The 13534-nt window shown below is 51.6% G+C and overlaps 1 protein-coding gene across 1 annotated transcript in view; it reads left to right on the forward strand.

Moving 5' to 3' along the window:
* Positions 1-6320: 6320 nt before the first annotated feature.
* The window catches only part of MOCOS (molybdenum cofactor sulfurase), a gene marked incomplete at its 5' end in the record, with an annotated part of 40946 nt that continues 33732 nt past the window's right edge, over positions 6321-13534 (forward strand). The window contains 2 exons of the mRNA XM_081098065.1: positions 6321-6468; positions 11359-11448. Of these exons, the coding sequence (XP_080954191.1) occupies positions 6321-6468; positions 11359-11448 (238 nt within the window). The remainder of the gene's footprint in view (positions 6469-11358; positions 11449-13534) is intronic.

A 13534-nucleotide genomic window follows, 5' to 3' on the forward strand; every position in this document is an offset into this window, starting at 1 on the left:
TACAACTTTGATTTTATACAATAACTTCCCTTTTATTCCCTCCCCTTTATGTTGTGTTTTTTTTTTCTGGAAATACACAGACATTTTTAATGGAAGCAAAATGGGGCAACGGCGTCACAGCCAACAGGGATTGAGCTCAGGCAAGGCAGGGCCGGTGCTGTGCCCGGGTCATGGAAGCCACAGAGCCTGGCAGGACGGAGGGGGCGGGGGGGCCTGGCCGTGGGGGGCCTGCGAGGAGCCCAGGCTGCCAGCTTCAACCCTGGGGAGGAGTGGAGGATCTGGCCCAGCTGGTTCTGCGAAAACCTCAAGGGTGGGCACCTGGCGGCTCCAAGTGGCTCCTCAGCTTAATTACTTAATCACACCCCGGGAGTAATCAATCAACCCACGAGTATTTAATCATAGCCTGCGAGCCGGGTGCGAGCTGGAGGTGGTGGGCTGGGTGCGAGTGAATGACCTGTCAACCAGTTTTTATGACGCGCACTGACCACCAGGGGGCAGATGATCAATGCAGGAACTACCCCCTGGTGGTCAGTGCACTCCCACAGCGGGAGTGCTGCTCAGTGAGCTTACTGAGCAATGGCGGCAGGCGCAATGGGGCCGGGATGTGTGGAGCAGCACAGGCTCCTCCCCAGCTGCCTACCACTTCGTACACTACTACATCCCTCGGGGGATGTCGGACTGCGGATTTTGGTCCCATCTTCGCAGGCTGTCCCATCTTTGCAGGCTGTCTGACATCCCCTTAGGGTTCCCAGATTGCAAGAAGGTGCAGGCCAGGCTGAGGGACCCCATCAGTGCATGAATGCCTGCACCGGGCCTCTAGCATTAAAATATTTTTCCATTGATTTTGAGAGAGAGTGGAAGGGAAGGAGAGACACAGAGATAAAAACATCAGAGAAACATCGATGTGAGAGAGAGACATCTATTGGTTGCCTCCTGTACACACACTGACCTGGGCCAGGGATCTAGCCTGCAACTAAGGTACATGCCCTTGACTGGAATTGAACCTGCGACCATTCAAGACCTCTGGCTGACACTCTGTCCACTGAGCCAAACCAGCTAGGGCAGGTAAAATTTATTTTAATGACACATTTAACCCAATGTATCCAAAATAGTATCATTTCAACATATCAATATAAAAGATTATTGATTATATTTTGTACAATATAAAGTGAATCTTACACTTAGGGCTCATCTCAGTTCTGACTAGCCACTTTTCAAGTGCTCAGTGGGTACCCATATTTGCAGTTGTAGACAATTGGGTCTATATTTACTTATTTCTCGTGAGTGTGTGTGTGTGCGCGCGCATATGTAGTGAGCATCTGAGCTTCCCACCCTCAGAAGGCAGGACTCCCTGAACTGCTGTTTCCCTGCTTATCAGCTGAAGGAGCTGAGCCTCTCACCCCACTGGCACTCGGGGAGTTGTTCAGATCCCGTGCATGCTGGAGTTCACAGCAGATTCAGTCCTTCGGAGCCCTTTCCAGCATAGAATTCAACCCCTGAAGTTGCCCTGAGAGCAGGCCTAGTCTTGGAGAACTGCATCCATGGCTGGTTATTGTTTGTTAGTTGAGCTTGTAGACAGTTTTCCCAAGTTGTCCTGAAGCATCTTCCTCAGTAATCCTTGTGTCAGCAGTTGCCAACTTTTCGGACCTCACGAACCACCAGTTGGCGACCACTGCTCTGGGCAATCAGTTCAGTAAGCATTCAGAGGACTTGCTGCACACGGGGGCAGCCTGTGTTATAATTTTACACACACAGGCTGTAATCTGCCGAAGGAGCACCCTTTGAACTTGTGGTAGTCATTTGAAATGTGAAAACAGAAAGGTAGTCTTGGAAGTTTGCTCTGGAGAAGCCGAGGACTATTTCAGAATCTCCAGCCTGCCCTTCCCTGTTGTCCCGCTATCTCATTTCATGGCTTGGTGCACAGCGCAAAGTTCAGGTTGACGCCAAGTGCCAGCCTAAGCAGTTGTGGTCTCCTAACCTATATAGCTTTCCTAGACACGGGAGAGGTGACTAGGCTGTTCCAAGTACATGCTTACCCTGGACAGCAAGGGGCCAAATCACGGTCTTCCCAGTAGCCTCAGGGAAGCTAGTTATTGATTCCAGAGGGAAGATGTGGGAATTAGAGGGAGATGGCAAACTTAGGAGTGAAATAAAAGGGCAGAATCCCTCTCTTTAAAATTGGAAAGCCTATACATCATAGAAAATCCTGGGTTGTCTAAGAGGAATGCACTGCCTTCTACCCACTTTTTTACAACCTGAGCATCCTGAACTAATCATAGTGGGCAGGAGAAAACCAAAGATCTGATGTAGCAAGAGTCATGAGATGACTGTTGTGGAGCTGGAGGCAGGGTGGGTTCCATTAGGGCCACATGGCAGCTCTACATTGGATGTTTTTCCAAAGCAAAATCGGGCAGGCACCCCACGAAAGCCCACTATCCAAGCCCACTAAAGCCTAAACCCTTGGGCATCGGATTTGCTTTCTTGTTCTCCACAGCATCTAGCACGGTGCCTTGTCAAATATTTGGCGAATTCAAGGGTAAGTTTGACAACATTGATGGCTGGCTGGCGGAGGAAGCATTGTCCAGTGTAGTTCACCAGTCAGTAAACAGGGTATTGTCAGATCCTTTTCCTATCTTGGTGGCATAAAGAGCTAGAGGGCAAAGAGCAGGAGGGAGTCAACCCAAAAGGGACCAGGAAGTGAGGCACCAATCCCCAGAAAAGCAGCCTCAGGAAGATCTCTGTTCCGGGTCCACCCCTCTCCTGCAGTCTGCCTCCTAGGGGTGGGGTTTTGTTGTTTTGAACATGATGGGCTTAGATATAATGGAGCTTTGTTCCCAACCATGTCATGGTTCCGTGCCCCCTTTTAGCTTCTATCCACAGGAAGGCCTCCAGTCATTTGGGAGGAGTTTCCCGGGCTTCCGATCTTTCCACTGCTCACCAGTCAGTGCACCAGAGCTTGGACTCTGCAGGCTTTGGGGAGGAACCTGCTCTGTTGCTTCCTCTCACTGATTCTGGCTGTGCAGGCCGCTTCTGGTTCCTCAGGTACCCAGTACCCAGTAAGCAGGTTCTCACTGAGAGGGAGGTATATGCATGTCACTCTAGCAGGAAGTACTAGATTAAGTTCATTATCCAAGCCAAATCAGCCTCCTCTGACCGCCCCCCCCCCCCCATCCCAATTACTTGGTAGGAAACTTGATCCATCATAATTGCGGCCCCCAGCTACCTCCATGGTCACGAGGCCTGGGGGTGTAAGCCAGTGGGAAAACCTCTACCATTCCTCACCACGCGAGACTTGGCAATTATAATAGACTTCCTTCCCCCATCGAAATAACACCTCATACCACCTAACTTCAGCCTTAGTTGCTGCCAAGGCACTTTCCTGTGGCTCCTCCCACCTCGTACCTTCTCACCAACCAGTGGCTAGAGGCCAGGACGCCTTAAAAGTCGCTATCCCCAGGGCTCTGCCCTCTCCCTGAACACTCCCCAGCTCCTGCGATGACCCCTCCCATAAGTTGTGTCTCCAGCCCCAGACAGTGCTCTGGGCCCAAATCTGCACTTAGACATCCTAGACTGAGTTTCACGTTGTCTGTCTATGCCTGAGCCCCTGCTCCCTGCATCCACCCAGTCACCCGGAGCCAGTCTTCCCTCCATCCCCCTTTGTCTCTGAATTCCATCACTTCTGCACCCTCTGGGCCTCTGTTCAGGCCCTCATTGCTCCTAACCAGGACTTGTGCCCGGTCTCTGCAGGACGGTGCCTCCTGTACCCTCCCACACCCATGCCCCTGCTCAGTGCTGCCAGGGGGTCAGACACGGTGCTGACCTGCAGGACTCCTGGTGTCTTCCTGCACTGCAGTCTGACTCACTGCTCATCCTCACGCCTCATCCCCACACAACCACAGTCTGTGCTTCAGCTGCATTGGACTTGCTGCTTCTGAGATTTTCTGAGCCTTTTCTACCTCCAGGCCTTTGCACATGAGTGCTGCCCTCCCTCCCTCACCTCCTTTTCCAGGACCCTCTGGGGTCCCCAGTGGGGAGGCTTTCACGGCTTCAGCCCCACCTTTGCTGAAGGCCCTTCTCCAGCACTCTGCAGCGTGGAAGGGTGATCTGACTGCCTGCCCATCTCCTTCATGTCCTCCTCAGGCCGAGAGGCTACCTAGTGGACTGCTGTGTTCCCAGCGGAAGCAGCTACCCAGGGAATGCTGAGTGAAGGCCCCTGACAAAGCCTGTTTCATCTTTAGTGATTCAAGGCTGGACAGTTGCCAGAAGTTGTAGCTGGTTTCCCTGCGTCCACTTCTCCCCACCCCATCCACCCTGGTCATTGCCATTAGACAAGTGGTTCTCAACCTTCATAATGCCGCGACCCTTTAATACAGTTCCTTATGTTGTGGTGACCCCCAATTTCATTGTTACAAATTGAACATAATTAAAGCATAGTGATTAATCACAAAAACTATATAATTAAATATATATATTTTATTGATTTTTTACAGAGAGGAAGGGAGAGGGATAGAGAGTTAGAAACATTGATGAGAGAGAAACATCAATGAGCTGCCTCCTGCACACCCCCTACTGGGGATGTCCCTGCAACCAAGGTACATGCCCTTGACCGGAATCGAACCTGGGACCCTTCAGTCCACAGGCCGACGCTCTATCCACTGAGCCAAGGTGGTTAGGGCAACAATATGTAATTATATATGTGTTTTCCGATGGTCTTAGGCAACCCCTGTGAAAGGGTCGTTCGACCCCCAAAGGGGTCGCGACCCACAGGTTGAGAACCGCTGCATTAGACAGTTCTGCCTAATCATCTTGCTTAAAAATCTTTAGAATAAAATTCCAAGCCCTTAGCCTGGCTTAAAGCCTTTTGAACCCTGCCCCCAAACCTGCCCCACCTTCTTCCTCCACCGCACAGTGATGCTGCTGGGAGGAGCTCCCCCCTGCCACTCTGCATTTTCTTCTGTGTGCCATCGAGCAAGTTATTCTTTCTCATTTACCTGCTTATTTAATTGCTGACTCAGTAGTACAGGTAAGAGTGCCGTTCCTGGTGCACAGGGACAGCTCCATAACAGCGTTTCTTATCGTTGCCGGAAGTCATTTACTACAGGAGGAAGTGCAGTGGATAGGGGCCAAGCTGGCATCAGAACCCAAAGTTCTTGTTGGAAGTATCACCAGGAGGTATCAGAAAAGGGTGGCATGGGCATCACACGGACCCCAACCGGGGATGGAACCCGCAACCCGGGTACATGCCTTGACTGGGAATGGTGCTGGCGACCCTTCTGACCCACCCGAGCCACACCGGCCAGGGCATCTCTGCGCTTTTATCCAGGCAGCGCACACCGTTTGTTCTGGACGTGGGCACCCTCCCCATCTTGTCCCACCGCGGTGTTTCCAGAGTCAGTGGTCCACTCCTGGGCCCCCACATCCGGTTCCCTGGCCCTGCCCACATCTGAACCCCTTACTTAGGACCCCAGCACGTTGCCCCGCTCCCCCCACGTGGTTCCACACCGTGCACCTCACCAGGGCCCCCAGGACTTGGTCCCCTTTCACTCCACTCCCCGATAGGCCCCCTACTTCACACCTGGGCCCTATTTCGGGCAGCTGAACGCCAGCCCCGAGCCCGGCCCCACAATTGCCGCAATCGTGTCCGGGGACCAGCCGCTCCGCTCCGGGGCATCCCGGACATCGGCGCGAGGGCGGAAAGAGACAGGCGCTCTCGTCCAGGTCTCCTCCTGGCTACCGGGTTCGGACTTGATTTACCAACCTCGTGCATCTCCAATCTTACCCCCGCCTGCCTTTGCTCAGCCGCATTCTCAGAACGGCGAGCACACGCTCCTCCGGGGAGCGCCACCCGGGAAGTCCCTGCAAACGCCCTGCCCCGCACACCGGATCCCGCCGCGGGGAGCGACGGTCCCCGGAGCCGTGAGGAGCTCGGACCCGGGGCGGTCCGCGGGGAGGGTTGCGAGGATGCCGAGCAGAAAATGCAATCTGCTGCTTCTTTCGCCGGCCTCCCCGTGGGACGCAGACAAGGAGAACTTAGTACTCCGGGTCCGGGCCGCTCCGTGCTCTGTGGGGACGCTCTTCTAAGCGACAACAGAAACGGGCACTCTCCCGGCCCCAGGTGGGAAAAGGCAGGAAAGAAGTGAAACTTCGTGAGTCAGCGCGGCGCAGGCCAGCCCGGCCCGTCCCAGACGCGCCGCCCATCGCCGGGACCCGGGGCCAGTGCGGAGGCGTGGAGGCTCGGCCCGGGCGCGACGGGCGGAGTCCTCGTGGGTCGGCTCTCCCCGGCCCGGCCGCCGGCACAGCGCGGCGGGCAGGCCTGGGCCATGGCCGACCGGGCGGCGCAGCCGGGGGCCGAGCTGCTGGCCTTCGAGCTATTCCGGGAGGCGAGCGCGCAGCCCCTCGCCTACGGCTACGGCCACGGCCCGCGCGGCCTGCGGGAGCTGCGGGCGCGAGAATTCGGGCGCCTGGCAGGTGAGGCCGCGGGGCACCTGCGCGGGGCTGGCGGGCGGGGGGGGGGGGGCGAGGGGGGGGGGCGCGGCTTCTAAGGAGTTTTCTGCTCCAGGTGGCAGCGCGTTGCCTAGTTTGGGGCGCATTTTGAATGGAAAGATTTGGAGGGACGTGCCCACGCGTCTGCTGCGTGGACACGGCTCCTTGAGGTCCCATCTGCAGCCCCAGGACTTCTTGCTGCTCTTGCTCCTTAGACTTTACAGGGGTATCGGGCCAACCTAGACCCTTTCCACCGGTCCCGACCCTCCGCGAACAGGGCTCAGGGTTCTGCCGTCGAGGCTGCCGACTCTAAAGGTCCAGCTGGAAGCGGGGCTGCAAAACGCAGGAATGGCCAGTGGCCGCGGCTGTCGGATGCTCCCCGGGCAGCGGAGCGCCGCGTGGGCGGTCAGGGCGCCTGGGAGACCGAGGCTGAGGCCGCTGGGCAGGGTCCCCCGCCCCAAAGCTGCGTTCCTGTCCGCTGAGATAGCTCACAGGCAGCTTTTATTTTCGAAACCTCCTTTTTCTCATTTTTGAACAACGCCTCTGCCCCCCCCCCCCCCCCCAGCTCGCTGCGGGGCTGGAAGAATGAGCAAACTGTAAACTTTGAGCACTGGGTACAAGGCGAGCCTGGAAATCGGACACGAGGTCGGGGTGCCTTTGAGTTCAGAAAGGTGGAACAGGCTGGGTAAGTGTGAAATCCACCCCGAGCCGGCCCTGCGGCGGTTCCCAGCGCATTACTGCAAGGCGGGCGCCCCCGCCTCGCCCCGCCCTGCCCCGCCCCGCAGGGTAGGACTGACCCTCTTGCTAGAGACCTTTGAGGGGCTTCCTGGAGCCCCGAGCAGGGCTGGTCCTCAGGTTCAGGTTCAGTGGCAGGTCGTGGTGCTGGCACCCGGATTTGGGGTGTACTTGTTGCTTTGGTGAACATTTGGTGACTGCGCCTCCCTGTGGCAGGACACCAACCACGATTTACATTTCATTAATCGGGTAGCTGATTCCAGCTCTTTGGGTTATTTGCTGAGGTTTCAGTTAGTGACTCTTTTTTCCCCCCGTTGGGGGCTTTGAGGGGTGTGGCCTGCTTTTTGCGTGTCCCAGCCTGTAGTTAAGGGGGGAGGCTCGGGCGGAAGGCGGGCCTTCTGCTCCACTCCCCATTGAGAGCAGCACATTCACCTGCGGGAGACAGACAGCCCTTGTCCCTCTGCTTCCACCTTCTATCCCTGAGCGTTTTAATTATAGAAATCTACCCACTGAAAGAGACTGGTACACTGAACACCCACAGGTGCGGCGGGGGGGAGGGAGGAAGGGAGGTTTCCCTTCCATTTGAAGCAAGTCCCAAAGGCTGTAGCATTTCAGTCAGTAATTATTTTAGCACCTTATTCTCCTCCAGCTCTGACCCCGCCCCCCGCCCCGCCCCTCCCCAAAAGTAGAGCTGTGTTCTCTGGGCACCTCCTTGTTTCACTCTTGTCCTTTAAGGAATAGCACCTCCCCCTTCAAATTCATAATTTGGATGTGACAGCCAGGATTTCAGGCTGGGATTCAGCGCCCCTTTAACATCTACTGCACACATGCTCCTACCCTTACTGTGGGGTTACCGCTGGATAAACCCATCACAAATTGAGAATATCATAAGTGGAAAATGCATTGAATACACCTACCGAGCGCCATAGCTTAGCCTAGCCTACCTTGAAGGTGCTCTGAACACTTGCATTAACCCACAGTTGTTCACCCTCGCGATGGCATGGCTGACTGGGAGCCACGGCTCGCTACCACTGTTGAATATCACTAGAGAAGATCGTACTGCATATCAATAGACCAGGAGAAGGTCAAAATTCAAAGTATGGTTTCTGCTGAACATGTATCGCTTTCATGCCATCATAAAGTGAAAAACAATTGTTAGGTCAAGTCATCCTAAGTTGGGGACTGTCTGCACGTGTGGTAGCGTTGTGTGCATCCTTATGTATTTATCTGTTTATCTACTCAGTGCAAGGTCCCAGCATTTTCTCTACATTATGATTGAAGTAGGCTTTTGTGGACTAAACTCACCCCTCCCATCACTAGGAGCTTTGGAACATTTCCACCCCCCCCCCCCCTTACCCCCTTATAGGGCTGAGGAAAATCAAACAAACAAAACAAGCCAAAATAATATAACTTTTACATCCTCTTCCTTCCCCATCACCCCAGAGATGTTCTGCAGGCTTGAGAATTGGTCTGGTTAAGTGGTAGTTCTGGATAATTAAATGCTTAACCTTCAAGTCTGAAATAGTTTGCCTAATCAACAGGATGGGAATTTCTTTGTCTTGGTGAAGGGAGCATATTCAATATGCAGACATAGTTCAAGTGATTCTTGAAGCTTCAGGGTGCTGATGGCCACAATTGATGGAACTGAGAGCTGAAGGAGCATGACCCAGAAGAGACACTGGAATTTCCTTTCTCGAAGACCTAATGCCAGTTGGTTTGGGGTAATTTGCCTTCTTCTAAGAACAGCTGAACTCTGTGGCATGTGTGCCAGGCACTGGACTGGGCCCTGTCACACACCAACTTATTTAACTTTCATCCCATTTGCAGGTGAAGGAATAGGGACCCAGAATGGCTAGCAGGATTCGATGAAGGTTGGTTGACTTGGATTCTGCACTGTTCGCCACTGTGCTGGCTGACCTCCTAAGAGCAGATCTCTAGCTGATTTAGATCTTTAGTTAGTTTTGCAACATGAGGTTCTGGACCAAAGGCCAGTGCAGCCTTCTCCCAAATGGCTTCCTGGCCCTGCAGAAGTCTGTGGGCAAAGCGGTGCTGTCTCAGCAGCCCCTCAGGGTTTACATGTGTCCCGGGCTTCACACGAGCATCTTCCCCAGTGCCTGGGTGGATGGAAGCCTTTCTATTGGTGTGTAATTTTGTATAACTGCATCTTCAGTTAAAGAGAATGTTACTTTAACAATAATTTTCTGGACTAGATAATACATTTACATGATAACAACATGCAATAAACTAGGACTAAAAGGAGATTTAATTAACCAGATAAAGGCCTTCTATAAACAAATAAGCAGAGCTAACATCATACTTACTGGTGAAAAACTGAAAGCTTTACGCCTAAGGTCAGGAACAGGACAAGGATGTCTGTTCTCACCACTTGTATTCAACGTTGCACCGGAGGTTCTAGCCAGGATAGTTAGGCAAGAAAATGAGTGGATCTATTTACATTGTATATTCTTGAAAATGTGTTTCTTTTTTTAAATTGTTTTATTGCTTAAAGTATTACAAAGAGTATTACATATGTCTCTCCCCCCCCCTCCCCCACCCTTGACAATCCCCTGGCCTTCCCTGCCCCCCAGTGTCTTATGTCCATTGGTTATGCTTATATGCATGCATACAAGTCCTTCGGTTGATCTCTTACCCCCTCCCTTCCTGCCCCCCAACCCTCCCCGGCCTTCCCGCTGTAGTTTGACTGTTCGAGGCAGCTCTGCCTCTGTATCTATTTTTGTTCATAAGTTTATAATGGTCTCTATTATCCATGAATGAGTGAGATTTGGAAATGTGTTTCAGAGTTTGTTCCGCATCAGTACTTTTAAAGTACCAGATGGGTGTACAATAATCCTTTATTTTAAATACATGGTGATGAACATTTGAGTCATTTCTGATCTTTCTCTATAGCAGACAATGCTGCATTGACAAAGATCAGAACGGAATATCCTCACAGACAGCCCATTTCATAAAAGCATGGTTATTTATAAGATAGAATAATTGATAGGTCAGAGAATTTGCATTTTAAAGTATTACCAATATTGCCAAATTGCTGTCCATAAAGAAGTTGTACCACCCTAGCTGGTTTGCTCAGTGGATAAAGCTGTTGGCCTGTGGACTGAAGGGTCCCAGGTTCGATTCTGGTACAGGGCACATGCCTGGGTTGTGGGCTCAATCCCCAGTAGGGGCTGTGCAGGAGGCAGCCTGTAGATGATTCTCTCTCATCACTGATGTTTCTCTCTCTCTCTCTCTCTCTCTCTCTCTCTCTCTCTCCCTCTCCCTTCTTCCCTGAAATCAATAAAAATATATTTTAAAGAAAATAAGTTGTACCAATTTGCCTTCCTACCAGCCATGTACCAACTGGCCTGTTTTCCTACACCTTCACCCATGCAGTGAGTTATCCAACCTTTTGATCTTGACCATCTGATGGTAAACCTGTTAATTTGCCTTTCTCTGTTTGTGAGAGGCCGGAAAGATCATGTAAATTACTATTGTTCTCTGACCAGCTGGAAGCTTTAGAGCAGCGTTCTCAACCTGTGGGCCGCGATCCCTTTGGTGGTCGAACGACCCTTTCACAGGGGACGACTAAGACCATCCTGCATATCAGAAATTTACATTACGATTCATAACAGTAGCAACATTACAGTTATGAAGTGGCAACGGAAATAATTTTATGATTGGGTCACAACATGAGGAACTGTATTTAAAGGGCCAGAAGGTTGAGAACCACTGCTTTAGAGAGATGTAGAATTCACCACAGAAAGCAGAATCAGGTCTCCAGGCCAAGGAAGCTGCACAGAAACGCAGAAGAGGGTGTGAGTCAGAAGGTGAACTAGCTTTAGGGTCATTAACCAGAGCCATCTGTTGGGCTCCTCCTTTGTGTGAGAAACTCCCAGGTTCCTAAGAGCAGGTTAGTCAGGAAGAAGTCAGGACTCATTAACTATTGAAAGTGCAGTTCTTCCATTGCTCACGTCTGCACTTGGAGTTAGAAGCACATCGAGAGGCTGGGAGAGAGGAGTGGCCTGATGTTATGCCCAAACGCATGCCATGGGCACTGCTCACGCTCACACAACCCAGATCTAGGTGCAGGGAGTGGAAAACCTCTGAAAAATAACCACAGCTTTATTCTGTGCTTTCTCTCAGGAACTGTCTACCTTGACCATGCAGGAGCCACGCTGTTCCCCGAGAGCCAGCTCAGGAGCTTCACTCGTGATCTCCTGGAGAATGTTTATGGTAAAGAAGGACACACCATCACTGATTCTTGCATTGGGTGTTAGCCCACTACATTCAGTGGATAGGTCTCTGCTTAATAAATGTTAGGTTAATAGACTGGGACTGAGCCGGGACCCAGAGCTGAATAAGCAGGCAAATTCCTTACAACACGCGTGCTGCCAGGATGGGGTAACTGGCTCAGGGGCATGTGTGTTACTTCCAGAGGAAAGGCACAGGGGCACAAGGTGCTGTATTTGGTGGTGGGATGGCCTCTGGGACTGGCACTGTACACAGAGAGGGACAACAGGGGGAACATGCATGCATTCACTCTCTCCATAAATATTTGTCAGCCACTCTGGTGTCCGGGGCATGGTGCAAACAGGCACAAAGTAACCAGTCCCTGCCTTCATGGACTCTGGTCTAGTTAGGGCTAGACCTCAAGTCAGTGATCCCCAAGTAAATGTAAATTACCAACGCTGTGAAGGGCTGTGAACCGAAGGCCTCTGGGCCATGGGGTCTGGATCTGCAGAGTGACAGCAGGTGGGCAGTGTGAGCCGCAGGGAAATTTCCTCAGGAGCGGGCTCGCTGCTGGAGGAGGAGCAGGAATTCCCTCGGAAGAGTCAGGAGAAGGGCAAAGGGAACAAATGAGCCAGGACCCTGCTGTGGTTTCAGGAACCAGCCCAGGCACTCAGAGGGAGGCATGAATGGAAGGGTAGGTAGGTACCTTATAGGTCTCTGTAGAGCTTGAACTTTATTCTAGAAAGGATGGCCAGTCACTGAAAGCATTGATCAGCAGCACAATGTGATCAGGAGATAACTTTGGAAAGCGATGTTGAAATAACAGTAGTAGCAGGTGTAACCATGGTAATGATAATAGCAATAAATGATAATAAATAACCTGTACTGAGCACTCATTGTGCTTCAGGTACTGTTCCAAATGCTTCATCTGTATTATCTCTCCATCCTCAGGGCAAGCTCAGGTACAGGTTCTGTTATCTCTCCTGCTGTCCAAGGGAGGAAACTGCCCGGGGAGGCAGGTCATTACTCTGAGGACACATTGTCAGGAAGCACTGGGGCTGGGGGCAGTCAGAGCAGCTGCGTTTCTAGGCAGCTTGGCTCCCTGGGGTTAATGAACAGAACTGGGCTGGCCACCTGTTGGGAAACTGGTAGAAGAGGTTCTCGTATTGGCTGACTTCCAGTCCCAAAGGCTCTTCCTAGATCCTGTCTTGTTTGTTTTACTTGCTCTGTTTGTTTAGCAGTTTTTTTAAAAAAAAAATTATTTTTTTATTGATTTCAGAGAGGAAGAGAGAGAGAAACATCAATGATGAGAGAGAATCACTGATTGCCTGCCTCCTGCACGCCTCACGATGGAGATCTAGCCCACAACTTGGGCATGTGCCCTGACTGAGAATTGAACTATGACCTCCTAGTTCATAGGTCTACGCTCATCCACTGAGCCATGCCGACTGGGCCAGATTTCTTGAGTTATATTTTATATCCATAAAATTCACATATTTCAAGTGTACAGTTCAATGATTTTTAGTCTCACTATAAATCATTTAGAATATTTTCATTCCCCCAATAAAATCTCTGATGCCCATTCACAGTTGATCTCTGTTGTTCCCCCAACCCCTCAACCTGCCCCCCTCATCCCCTCACTCTCACCCCAAGCCACCAGTGATCTACTACTTTCTGTATCTCTATATAGTCACCTTTGCTGGACATCTATATATATAAAAGGTTAATATGCAAAGTGTCCCCTCCGGAGTTTGATCGGGAGTTCGATCACTTGCTATGACGTGTGCTGACCACCAGGGGGTGGCACAGAATGAAGGAAGGCCCTAGCTGGCAGCAGGAAGGCCCCAATTAGCCCTGATTGCTGGCCAGGCATAGGGACCCTACCTGTGCACGAATTTTGTGCACCAGGCCTTTAGTTTTATATAAGTGGATCATGCAATATGTGATCTCTGTATCTGATGTCTTTTTTTTTTAAAATCTTTATTGTTGAAAGTCTTACATATGTCCCCTTCTTTTCCTCCATTTGACCCCTTGTAGCCCACCCCCACTTAGCATGCTTTTGAAGTTCATGCATGACATAGTCAGTAGT

The sequence above is a fragment of the Myotis nattereri genome, assembly GCF_964212035.1.
Source record: "Myotis nattereri genome assembly, chromosome: 8".
In the NCBI taxonomy this organism is placed as follows: Eukaryota; Metazoa; Chordata; class Mammalia; order Chiroptera; family Vespertilionidae; genus Myotis; species Myotis nattereri.